The 13067-nt window shown below is 35.1% G+C and overlaps 2 protein-coding genes across 2 annotated transcripts; one reads left to right on the top strand and one right to left on the bottom strand.

Annotated features, from left to right (window-relative positions):
* Window positions 1–164: 164 nt before the first annotated feature.
* Window positions 165–3925, top strand: LOC145562746 (pentatricopeptide repeat-containing protein At4g21190-like). Its single transcript, XM_081623120.1, has 5 exons — window positions 165–459; window positions 557–655; window positions 1620–1763; window positions 1844–2056; window positions 3417–3925. The coding sequence occupies exons 1-5, from the start codon at window positions 283–285 to the stop codon at window positions 3723–3725; spliced, it is 942 nt and encodes a 313-aa protein (XP_081479246.1). The 5' UTR covers window positions 165–282; the 3' UTR covers window positions 3726–3925.
* A 133-nt stretch (window positions 3926–4058) lies between these two features.
* On the bottom strand, window positions 4059–12025 carry LOC145562745 (dnaJ protein ERDJ2A-like). Its single transcript, XM_081623119.1, has 11 exons — window positions 11874–12025; window positions 11387–11612; window positions 11194–11289; window positions 10875–10995; window positions 10669–10775; window positions 10318–10535; window positions 8582–8759; window positions 8373–8492; window positions 6708–6794; window positions 5564–5674; window positions 4059–5047 (listed from the first exon to the last, which is right to left on the bottom strand). Exons 2-11 carry the CDS (start codon window positions 11570–11572, stop codon window positions 4211–4213), a joined length of 2061 nt encoding a protein of 686 aa, XP_081479245.1. The 5' UTR covers window positions 11573–11612; window positions 11874–12025; the 3' UTR covers window positions 4059–4210.
* Window positions 12026–13067: the final 1042 nt, after the last annotated feature.

Below are 13067 nucleotides of genomic sequence, written 5' to 3'. Positions count from 1 at the left end.
TTACATATTATTCACTAAAGACGGACAAGGAGGGGTGGTGAATAACGTAAAATTCAAAGCGGGTCAAGTAATTACTCGTATGTAATTATGTGCAAAATTTTATTGCAAGTAACTATCCAGATTTCTTGAACCCCCTCCTCTGTCTCTCATCTTTTACTGCAAACTTCTATTTCTGTAATTATTCGTTTAGCAAAGCAGGGAAATTTCTTCCTTCCTTTTCTTCAAAACCCCCATAAATGGGCGAATAATCTGCTAATTTAAAAGTGTGAATTTTGAGTATAAATGTCGTTGAAACTCACACCCTTCAACAAGCCATACGTTGTAATACCACCAATTTCCAGAAACTCCAGCAGTAATTTATGTTCAAATATGTTTAGTTTGAGATACCCACCTCAAATAATTACCCCTAGTTTAGAATCCATTCATCTCTCCAGAAATTGCAGCTCAAGATATGTGGTTGTAAGTTTACTAGTTAATATTTCTCATTAAAGCTATAATTTTTCTTTAATTTTTGGTGGAAGTTTGATTAGTTCTGTTGGATTTCTTGAATTGTTAGGTTTGTGGGTTAAAAGGTCCAAGACCCAGATATCCTCGGGTATGGAAGACCCAGAAGAAAATTGGGACAATATCCAAGTCTGCAAAGCTTGTTGATTGTGTAAGGTTACCCTCCTCTAGTTGTTTCATTGAATTACACAATTGCCTTGATATACCTAGAAAAAACCCAAAAAAATTATTTTTGGGATTGCCATTTTGTAGGAAAAAACTATTTTTTTAGATTATATGTTAAGGGTTAGGCCTATAGGGAGCTAAAAAGGGCTATGATGTAGTTGGGATTTGATATGCGGTATTGGTAATATGGTACCACTCTCAATACTTTATCCAACTAAGCTAGTGAGCATCCATACGATGATACGAAGAAGTTATAATTATTGTTTATTAATTGTCCGAGTTGGTGTGGTTATTCTGGATTATATCGTGACTGATATTTTGCTTATGAAGATGGTGAATTACTGAATTCATTCCCGTCTTTCAAATTTTTGGAGGTTTAAATAGTGTAGTAACATTCTTGCAATGTCACTTATTATTCAAGTTTTGTAAAGGAGGGTATGCAATCAGGATAATAGAGAAGGTTTAAGTTGGGAAGGATGCAAGCAATGAGTAAGAAGAGAGGAAGTATATGTGGGCTTTAATACACTTTTGAGTTAATTAAGCCTTCATGTGCAAGATTTATGAGTATTGATATTAGGTATGAGGTTTTGTTTTGATGCATTTTATATAATTATCTAAACCAAATGTCTAGGGATAGTAGGATACTGCTCCTTCCTCCTTCTAAAGTACTCAACAGTCAACACACGTCTGCACGGCAGTTGATGCCGGGGGTGTGGATACATGTATCTGAATTCTGATCATAGCGAAGTAGTTTGGAGACCCTTGAGTTTCTGGTTTGATGTTATGTTTCACATGAATTAACTCCATGTCTTATTTAAATACTTTCAATGAATGAAAGTTTGCTTTCCTGGAAGACATAAGAGGGGCTATTCAGCTGTATCTTCTCTTTGTTTGTTCCATTTTCTACTTTTTCTGCTCTTAAACAATGATATTAATGTTGATTATTACAGATAAAGGGTTTGTCAAATGTTAAAGAGGAAGTATATGGGGCTCTTGATGCATTCATCGCTTGGGACTTGGAATTTCCTCTCATCACAGTAAAGAAAGCATTGAAGACCTTAGAGTATGAACAGGAATGGAAGAGAATAATTCAGGTAGAAATCAGTACCAAAGATCATTGAAAGTTAACATGAGGATTTTATCACTACAACAAGCTGATTGCCCATAAATGTAGGTGACAAAATGGATGTTAAGCAAAGGTCAAGGACGGACAATGGGAAGCTATTTCACATTAATGAATGCATTAGGGGAGGAGGATAGACTTGATGAGGTTGAAGAGCTCTGGACAAAATTATTTTCAGAGAATCTGGAAAGCACACCTCGCATGTTCTTTGACAAGATGATTAGCATATACTACAGCAGAGAGATGTACGACAAGATGTTTGATGTATGTTTAATCCTGCCTTAGCTTTTTTATTATTTCCTTCTATTTTAAAAGCTGTTATGTTCCAAATAATTTATTCTTTGTTCCATGGTAATCACGTGTTATTGCTTGTTTGGACGGTATTGGTTATTATGTTAGGGTCACCGCGTATATGATATATGTACCTGACTCTGTTGGACTTAATTTTTACAGACTGAGTGTACTCTTAGATGAAAGTAAACAATCAGAACACCAAAAAATACTTAGACTATATGAAGTTGTAGCTATTGTTTATGAAATGCTCATGTAACTGAGGTTATCTCTAAAGATGTTTATGATTCCTAGCTCCCATTTATCTTTGACCCACTACACAATCAGGATTAGAAAAGCGGACCCAACTAAGTGACTGATGATACTGCTCAGTATCAGTGTGTACAATAGGCTATAGGTCTGGATGAATTTTTCATTCACGTCAGTGATTCTTGTGTCAGAAGGTGCAAGTAGAGTATGTGAGGGGTATCCAAATTTTGGTGTTTGCTTTGGCTTGGAAATATCTTTAGATAAACCTGTTTTATGTGATCCACATGCATGTAGAAAGTGCAGTGAAGCATTTTTTTCATTTTTATACGTGTGTGGATTGCGAAATTTGTGACCTTTACAAGTCTGAGCTTTATGCCACATAGAATTAATTGCCCATTGAACATTATTTTGGAATGTAATGAACACTTCCATAGTTCCATTCCTTGAACAGTTTAATCTAGCACATTAGCACAACACAATATCAACGTCATCCTGAGCAATCCTACCATTTACAGGGTCTGCATTATGCAAAGATCCAGATGTACATAAGCTTACCCTTGACATATTAAGGCTAAAGATGATGCATTGTACTAAACCACTTTCCTCTCATTTATTCGCTGTCTCTTAGTTTCATCTTTCATCCTCTTGAAATGAATTTCTTGGAGAAGTAATTGCACCTTTATTTTATTGCTTCAAAATAGGTGACTTAAGCAATTTAGCAGATGGTAGGTGGTTTTCTTATATTTACGGTACTAATGGTAAAATTATGTTTCTAATTGTATAATGCTTTAATTTTTAAGCGGCACATACCAGGGGGTAGCGACTGTTTATTAAAAACACAGGACTCTGCTCGATTTTTAAAATATCAAAAAAGCATGTTCCCAAAGAGGATTTTCCGCTGAGGGCTATGCTCTGCTTTGCCCACCAACTGGTTACCAAATTATGTTTCTAATTGTATAATGCTTTAATTTTTAGTGTCACAAAAGATACATGGTTAGACTCTTGCTTTAAGTGTGCATTGCGATGGCCTCAGTTTTATTTAAAATCCTATCTTTAATAAGAGAGTATGACTTATTCTTTGTAGGTTTTTGCTGATATGGAAGAGTTGGGTCTTCGGCCAACCACTTCAATTGTTTCAAAGATTGGAGCTGTTTTTCAGAAGCTTGGGATGATGGACAAATATGAAAAGTTGAACCACAAATATCCGCCGCCTAAGTGGGAATATCGGTACATCAAGGGCAAGCGTGTCAAAGTCCGAACTAAGCTGCCTGATGAATCCTCTGGTGAAAATGTTACGGAGTTGAATGAGCAAGCAGAGTCTTCTGATACTGGTATAGTTGCTAGTGATAGTGACAAGGAACATGACGAGCAACTAGATGAGACTGCAGGATGATGAGGATGATGATTCTACCAAAGCTAGGGAGTAAATGTAGTTATGTAGTTAGCTGATGTCTGTAATATAGCACAGATAGCATGTTACATAATGCAATATGGTTGAGCTGCTTATGAACGAGGAATAGGATATGTAGTCTCAGTGTAAAAATAACTCTACTTTCAGAAATGAATGCAGTTTCCTTGTGAATTGTGAGTAAACTTGTATTCCTCTTTCCTAGTAAATCTTTCTTCTTTCTTCCCCTTTTTTTTTTTTAAATGCTCAAATGCAATAATGAATTTTGTAACTGCCAGCTTATCTGGAACAAAAAGAATTATGGAGACCTTCCAAACATTACTCGCAATCTAATAAAAATTATATAATTGGTCACTATCAAAAATGTATAAATTGATCAAGCATCTCAGATTTTGTAAATTTTCGCATTGCACTAATAAAAGTAAACCCCTGTTTGAGAGAAGTTTATTATTCTAATTAAATCTGTGTTTCTATTCATCCTCTGACTCTGAACCTTCAGAACTTGACTGCTTATTCTTCCGATGAGCATCACCATTTGCAGTGGTGCCTTTCTTTGTGTCTTGTTCATCTTGTTCGTCCTCACTATACTCACTCTCATAATCGTCATCATATTCTTCATCCTCGACCTCTTCTTCTTCTTCAGCCCCATCCTCCAATAAAGGACCCTCTTCTGTGATGACACCACCCCTAGTGCCAGCCCTAGTCCTCTTGAGAATCTTCACCTTCAAACCTGTCTTAGTGTCGCATCCAATCCAAGAATCACATAAGCAGAAACATGTCATACTATAGTTACCCTCTGCTGGGGCCTGGAACTTCCCCATCACGAGGCGGGACCCTCCCTTTACTTTCTCAACGGCTTCCCTAACCGCTGCGCTGGTTTCTCTTGCACTGGCACCTGAGACTTCCATCATTTCCTCGATTGCCTTGGAAGCAGTAGTTAAAGCTGTAGCTTCATCCATGAAGTTGACCTTCTGGGAAAACCAAACATTATTGGAGTTCTGGTCGGCAAGGAGGAACCAAAAGTTTTCATCCTTGTGATTCGGATAATAAGGGGCATGGGGAAGAGCACCAATCAAACCATTAGGGCGTTGAAGTTTAATCCAAGCTTGAACTGTCACAATGTCACCCTCCTGTATACCCTCTTCACCTTCTGTTTCACACTTGACCTCCATAGATAGGGAGGGCATTATTTCAAGTACCCTCTCCACATCCTCTACTTCAGTGGCAGAAAAACCAGCTACTTGGGAAAGCAGGTCTGTGCGCTCTTGTTGAGTCATTTCTCGAAGCTCCTCAAAGGTCCGCACCTTCTGCAAATATATCACGTAAAAACCTAGATCAGGTCTACATCTAACAGCAGCAAGTTATAAAAGAGACAAGTTAACAAGATATGCCATACCTACAGTAGCTCACTATTAACAAAATACATGCAAAAAGTTTCACTTATTTAACATGTTGAGAGACTATTGTGATCTGCACCACCCAATCCTCCCACTGCATGCATATCATACAACTCTTGCTACTACTATGAAATTGTTTAATAGGGCCAAGCCTCGACAATCCATTAAGTGGATTCTCTACTATAGTCAGGTTGAAAATTGTATCCAGGTAACAACTGCTCACCACTGCTTAGGCTAGATCTATCATTTCTACAACTTGACACGTAACAACCTTGGAGTAGATTATTGCAATTAAATCCTTTATTTATTTTTATTTTTTTATTTATTTTTTTTTTTGGGTGGGGGGGGGGGGGGGGGGGGAGGGGGGATATGAGTTGAATAATGATACAAACATGATAAAAATCTGAACTCAAATTTCCCACAAACCTTGCGAGCAATCTTTTTGGTAACAGCCTCACTAAAATGTGGCAGCTGCAAAAAAGGTGCAATGCCTTCAGTTGACCCTCCTCCAGCTTTTTTAGCGCTCAAAGGAACAGCCTGCACAAAAGGTTGACCATAGATAGATCAGAATCTGCACAGCATGAAGTATATAGAACAAAAACTAACAATCGCACATCAGTTAGCAAATATAAAACCTACATAAGATCAGAAACTACGAAAGAACCTACAGCAAGTCAGTAATATGATGCTGACTGGTCATGGGTACTGGCTGATGCATATTGCAAACACATTCACCATCCAGAATCTCTTAACTGATCCCATTTTTTTTATATGTATATGAAATTATTTTGCGTCCAAATAGTTAACATTCTCAATGATCCCATTTTCCAAACTACAGTAGCTAAATTTGGATACCGTGAACTAAACATTTTAATCTAATTTAGGGACTCATATAGCAGCTTATGTTAAAAAACTTCAACAAAAGCACTAAAAAGATTTGCATATTGTATGAGCATATACTGAATAACTGGAATTTTGTGACAAAAATCAATTATGTTGAGGAGAAGTGTGTATCTTCCACCATCAAGAGTCAAGACCATGATTAAGGAGTTTGTGAACACATCACTGTTGAGGCACTGTGTGTGGTGGGCAAACAACTGAAACAAGGGCATTTTTTATATAGCTTTAACCCTTGCCAAGGCCTGTATACAGCAGGGTAAAAAAAAACTCCAAATTTTGGCATAGCATTCGATCTACATATAATTCAAATTTGATTAAAGAGAATGGAACGTGAGGAAGTGTTAATCCTATGTCCTTGAAGCTTTATTCAGCTCCTGAATTTCGTCTCTCTGTATCCAAGAATATTCTAAACCTAGAAATGCAGACCAGGACTAGCTTATAAAAAGAAAGCCATTCAGAATCAAATATGATTATTACATGCACCTAAATATAGAAGCATCCACTAGATGTGGCTGTTCAATACAATCAGATTACCATGTATAGCACTTCCATAACAGAACCTCTCACTCACAAGAGATTAGAACTATGGACAAGTTTGGTGTGGGGAGAATAATACAACATGAAGATAAAACAACATCATAAAGTTCAGGATATCTAGGAATTGCAGTACCTGAATAACACACTGAGAAAGCTCGACAACCCCAATTGCAGGCCTAAGCCACCCATGACCTTGAGCTGTGCGTGGTATTAGAGCCATCTGCATCATAAAGTAAATTATTAATGTTACAAGAGAACATCTGCAAATAAGTGTAAGAAAATAAATAACCCAAAAAAGGACTGGAACAACCATGGCAGAAATGTAACACATCAGAATTGTAAACTTGACACCTAAGCCAACAATATATGATTGACATGAGTTTAATGTGGGAAGTGGAAGCTAAGCTGAACAAGTATGGTCAATCTACTACTACCACTACTTAAAACTTTGTCCAATTATATATATATAGGAGAGGGATCCGGTGAGAATAGGTCCATATGTGAGAAATCATACTTATATGAGAACTGATTTAAAATTTAGAACATGTGAGTAAAAATTTAGAACATGTGAGTTAAAATTTAGAACATGCGAGTTAAAATTTAGAACATGTGACTCAAATTAAAATTTTGAACATATGAGTAATAATTTAGAACATTTGTGTGAGTAATATGTTTAGAACATCTAATTTAAGAATTAGAACAAGTGATTAAAAATTTATAAAATTTGCTTTATAAAATTTTAAACATATGAGTAAAATTTAGACATACGATTTAAGATTATGAACATAAACTGATATAGAATATAGAAAGTGTGAGTAAAGAATTTAGAACATACGAGTAAAAAAAATAAAACATACAATTTAAAATATGGAACATATAATTAAAAATCTTAAAACACACATTTTAAAATTTAGAACATACAAGTTAAAATTTTGGAACAAGTTATTTAAAATTTATGACATCGAACTTAACTAATTTATATTTTAGAACATGTGAGTACTAAATTAGAACATTCGATTTAATTTAGAACACATAAGAAAAAGTTTAAAACAACAGATTTAAAATTTAGAACATACGAGTAAAAGTTTAGAACATAAAGAGTGTTCTCACATAAGAAAATTTCTCACGAGAGTGTTCCCCTATATATATATATATATATATTAAAAGAAGATAATACTTGGTAATCTTCACGAATCCCAATTTTCCCTTGATAAAAATTGAGTTCACGTAAGATAGAAAACTTTGTAAGCATTACCTTAATTGAGCACTTGTATTAATAAGGATATATATTTGAATCCAATAGACAAATAATTAATTATAATAATTAAAACTTTGGTTTTGAGTTAAAATAAACCAACCTCTGGAGTGCCCCTTTCCCAAACACTTCCGAGAGTTTGGACCATTTATTATCATATCATATCTTTGGACCATTTCTGGAAGGGGCATCTCAAAGTTGAGACAATAATAAGTTAACTAGAGTTGGGATAATTGAAGAGAAGGACAAAAATCCTAACTATTATATGTCTAGAACAAAGTAGGCTTATCAAATGCAGGAATTGCTAGTTTATTCCAAAGGTCTAAGTTATTATCAGCATATATTGAAAAACCTTATAAGACAACAGGAAACCATAACAAGGAATAGAAGGAGCACTCATCGGCATCATCAATAGATCAGAATGTGTAGAATAACAATACACTAATCTTCAGGTGTCACACTCTTACAAAAAATCAAGGGTTCATGCCATGCAGTGGTATTATCATTTGCTAAGTGCCAGGACACGGGAAAGCTTTGAATTACCTTCATCAACTCCTCAAGAAGACGAGGTGCAAGTTCCAGGACACGTTTCAGATCACCATTTAGTGTTGGAGGTAGGTCTGCTGTTTCCCTTGTTAAATGGGCTTGAATTAACAATTGTGTCTAGCAGAAAGAAATATGTTGTGTAAGAATTCAACTCGTAATTTTATATTTCACACCTAATTAATTCGAAAATAAGCTCCCAAAAGTACCTTAACTAGTGGAGGATGCTGCTTTAAAAATTTAGCTTGCTCTTGTTTGATGTTTTTGCTGTCTAAATTCAATTCACTCCTTACTAACAGCAACAGTTTGTGAAGTGGTTCATCATCAACTCTTCGGACTGGAATTTCCATGTATTCAGCCGCTTTGATGAATACATCCAAAACTTTGCTGAATAACATAACATACACAAAAAAATCAAACATAGCAATGCAAGTTCAGAGGTGTACCATGATGTCAAGACATAATAATTAAATGGTGTGACATCTAATGAAGAGAAAGTAGGAAGCAAAATTTAGTTCAAGGATTCAGGCATGTTGAAAGGTGGCATTCAAATGAACCAAACGGGAGATGGTGAAGACCATTAAAGGGAGAACAAAGAAGAGGTAGACCTATTAAGAATGACAGTGAACTATTGAAGTGATTTGACAAGATTTTACCCACCTACAGTTTACTCAAGTCATGATCCTTGAGAGCGGACTGACAGGGTGTGTAGGTGTATTTTGTGGTAAGTAGGGAGCTTTCACAAATTCTGAGTCTATAGTAAAGGAGGTTATGACTTTTCCAATTAGTTTCCCTCCATTTCCCTTCCAATCCATAAGCAGTGGATCACTGGCTAATATCCTAGTACTAAAATTAGGGAGATCCAGATGTCCCTTGCAACTAATTCTATGTAAATTTTACAACTTAACACCCTCCCTTTTCCTCAGTTTAATTGCTTCTCACTAACTACTACTAGTCAAATATCACCAAGCTCACAACCACTGTGTTTGTTATGTTTGTTTCTCATAGAAAAGAAACCGTGTTACCACTTTCTCCATTCCAAAAAATTAAAACTCCAAAACTGATAAAACCCACAAGCTATGTTACTCGGACTCTTTCATTTACCTCACGTGTCCGTGTCGACACGACACGTGTCGGACACCACACTTGGACACTTCATTTTTAACTAAAAACACAACTTTTTTTCTAGAAAATGGGCGAGTCCGATGCTTGGACACCCGTGTCTAATTTGACACTTTATCCGAGTCCAAGTAACATAGCCCACAAGTCCACGACCCATCCATGAAAAAACTGTTAAAACAAAAGGAACACTTATTCCTTCATGTAAATGGATTAAAAAATGTAGATACGAGTTATTTAAAAAAAAAAAAAAAAAAAAAAAAAAAAAAAAAAAAAAAAAAAAAATCCAATACTCTGGACTCAACATGTTGAAGCAAATTGCATTTGAAAAGTATGCAAACACTTTGATACATTCTTAAAAGGGATACAAAGGCAAACATAACAAAGCAGAGAGAATATGTTATTTAAGAAAACAACTTTGTTGCACGTCAATCATAAACAGTGTTCCTATCGGTTCAGATTAGCACGGATAAGACTCCGCACATCTGGACCTTCCAAACCTCACTCTACAGAGCAGAGAGAATATGTTACTAAAGAAAACAACTTTGTTGCAAGTCAATCCTAAACAGTGTTCCTATGAGTTCAGATTAGCAACTTAGCAAGATTAAGACTGCACACATCTGGACCTTCCAAACCTCAGTCTATGGTATAGTACACATTTGGTTGTGTTGCCATTGCATTAACTCGCTAAGTAATCCATGGTGTGCAAATGACACTATGAAAGCACTGATAATAAAAGGTAAAGTGTAAAAATATAAAAATAAACTTAAAATAAAAACAGATACGTATTAGTAATGATAGTAAAAGCTTTAAGTATGAAAAGTACCTCGGGGCTAGTGATGGTTTCATCAAGTGATAATAAGCCAAAAGTGTCTGATGCATGACATAATTCCCTGAGTACTTGGCTGACTTTGAGAGATAAATAACAGCTATGACCAACGGCAACAAGATACAGATTCCAACAATCCAAATTAACAGTATCCCGCCAGATGCACCTTCAATATTTAATAGGAACTGAGGGAGAGCTATTCCCATTTGGAATCCCTGCAAACATCCAAGACAATAATTGCAATGACATGTTCAGTATATACCTGGCTGACTGGCGGAGAAAAACATGAACTCAAAAAACTAATGAAAGAAGACAATATACTTTTAAACAGCATATAAGATAACGTACCTGTCTCCCATCTGGATGACCATATTTTTCATAATTCTCACGAGAAATGGGATCAGTCAAGGCCTGGTAAGCTTTTGAAATATACTCCACAAAATACTTGTTAGCCTCTGCAAAGAATACAAAAGATACCAGGGCATTAGGAATAGGTAGGCAAACTAATCAATGAGAAAAATTATCATAGCATCAACACAAACAACTATATATACCAGGATCTGGATTTTTATCAGGATGGTACTGAATAGAAAGCCTCCTATAAGCCTTTTTGATTTCTGAATCAGAAGCTCCAGGTTCCAAACCAAGAATATTGAATGGCTCAAACACTTGAGCCTGAATACCACCAAGAAAGAGAAAATAAAGTAAAGGTCAAATCTATTGACAGCAAGATTTACATTGATGCATAATAAAATTTCAGCACTAATCACAATATGTGGAGCGTTCTATAGATAACGGAGCAAATGACATCAACCAAGGGACCTTTTAATCAGCTAAAAACATCAATGATTCCCACTTGCTAAATATACATACCTCCGCGCTCATATTTTTTATATAGTAAACCAAGAAGGCCATGATAACCCACAGCAACACAAGAGTCATGTTACTCCAAGTGGAAAAGTTTGAAATCTGCACATTCAGGAACAAAATTCAGCAAATGAAAATTACATTGAAAGATCATTAACAATGTAAAACGGATGAACACGGTGATCACAAAGACACAAACCCTTTTGAAGAGTGATTTATGATATTTTCCAGACCGGGTGCATACAGCGCATTCGCAATGTAAGCTTTTCGCCTTCTTCTTAGCAGCACGACACAGTTTTATAATTGTGTAAGGCACTAAAGGCAATGCCATCATAGTCAATATAAAGATAGGAAACAGTGAACTATTTTCTTCCGAAGCTGCCATTTTTATTCAATTCGAGATAACTTATATGAAACCCTAATCCCTGCAAAAATGATTACAAATAAAAATCTTTCAATATCATAAATCAAAGCCTGCAACACATTAGCAACCAAAGTTGACTCAATTGTCAAACTAGACTCCAACAATTACATTTAATTCTTCAAGAATATATAAACAATTAGTCAATAATTCAAAATCACCTCAAAGAACCCTAAATTGACAATACTGACAATTGAATGAACGATTAACACTAGATTGTGAAATTGAAATTCGATTGATTATTTAAAAGGAATAATCTTTTCACCTCAGAAGCTGATTCAATGGAGGAGAGAAAGCTCAGAAGCCGCTTCAATGGAGAATTCAGAGAACGCTTCAATGGCGGAGAGGGAGAGGGAGAGGGAGAGGAGTGCAGCGAGGTGCAATCGTGAAATAGATCTAAAGTGAGAAAGGGAAAATAAAGATCTAGTCTAGTCTAATACAATGGATTATTAATGATACGCCTATAATAACGACTTCAATGGTGTTAAAAAATTAATCCGATTACGGTTTAATACGAGTACATACATTTCTCACTTAAATAAACAGTTTTTACCTGTAATAACAACTCTGTAATAACGACTTTAACGGTGTCAAAAACTAACCCAATTACCTATTATATTTCTCAAATACTCATACCATTTTAAAGTATGAGTAATTTAAAAACTTTTTTTTTTTATATATATTTCCACATATCTTAAAAGTCGTTTACTTCGTTATTTCATTTAATTTGAATGAATTGGTATGAAATTTTATAAAAGAAGGAGTAACCTAATATTAAGAGCCGTTAAATTAGTTATTTCATTAAATTTAAATACATTGGTATGAAATCTTATATTATGGAGGAATCCCGCCTATCTTAAGAGTCGTTTAGTTCGTTAAATCAAAATAGATTGGTATGAGATCTTGTAATAAGGAGGAATTCCGCCTATCTTACGAGCTGTTTAGTTCGTTAAACTAAAATAAATTGGTATGAAATCTTATAATAAGGAGGAATTCTACCTAATTTAAGAGTCGTTTAGTTCGTTATTTTGTTAAATTAAAATAGATCAGATGAAATCCTATACTAAAAAGGAATGAATGAATTCTAGATCTCATATTTGTTGGAATGGTTTTTAGTCTTTTACATTAATCTTTAAGAAGTAATATAGGCATGAGAATCTCATAGGATAGGTAGTCAAAGTCTTGTATAATACGGACTTTTTGTAATTTTATTGTAACACGATCAATTTAAGGATAATTTTAACACTCTTAAGGATAACTTTTAATTAGCTTACCATAGTAATTAATTAATCCGATAATTGATTAACCACTACTTTGACAAGGCCACAAGCTATAACTACTTTTTGCCGAACATGCTCGATTTGAATTGTACTCTTCATCTTAGATTCTTAGGGCATGTTCTCATTGACTGAACTTAGCTGAACTGAACTGAGTTGAGCTGAATTGAACTAAAATGAAT

Source organism: Chenopodium album, chromosome 10, assembly GCF_948465745.1.
Source record: "Chenopodium album chromosome 10, dcCheAlbu1.1, whole genome shotgun sequence".
NCBI lineage: Eukaryota > Viridiplantae > Streptophyta > Magnoliopsida > Caryophyllales > Amaranthaceae > Chenopodium > Chenopodium album.
Note: the sequence above shows the minus strand (reverse complement) of the source record. Positions and strands in the feature narration are given on the sequence as shown.

Coding starts and splice junctions, on each gene's coding strand:
- LOC145562745 (XM_081623119.1), bottom strand. CDS start 11,572: ATGGCAGCTTCGGAAGAAAATAGTTCACTGTTTCCTATCTTTATATTG. Junction 8,760..10,317: donor AAACCATCACTAGCCCCGAG/GTACTTTTCATA, acceptor TATGTTATTCAG/CAAAGTTTTGGATGTATTCA. Junction 6,795..8,372: donor TTCTTGAGGAGTTGATGAAG/GTAATTCAAAGC, acceptor TTTATGATGCAG/ATGGCTCTAATACCACGCAC.
- LOC145562746 (XM_081623120.1), top strand. CDS start 283: ATGTCGTTGAAACTCACACCCTTCAACAAGCCATACGTTGTAATACCA. Junction 460..556: donor GCAGCTCAAGATATGTGGTT/GTAAGTTTACTA, acceptor TTGAATTGTTAG/GTTTGTGGGTTAAAAGGTCC. Junction 1,764..1,843: donor AATGGAAGAGAATAATTCAG/GTAGAAATCAGT, acceptor CCATAAATGTAG/GTGACAAAATGGATGTTAAG.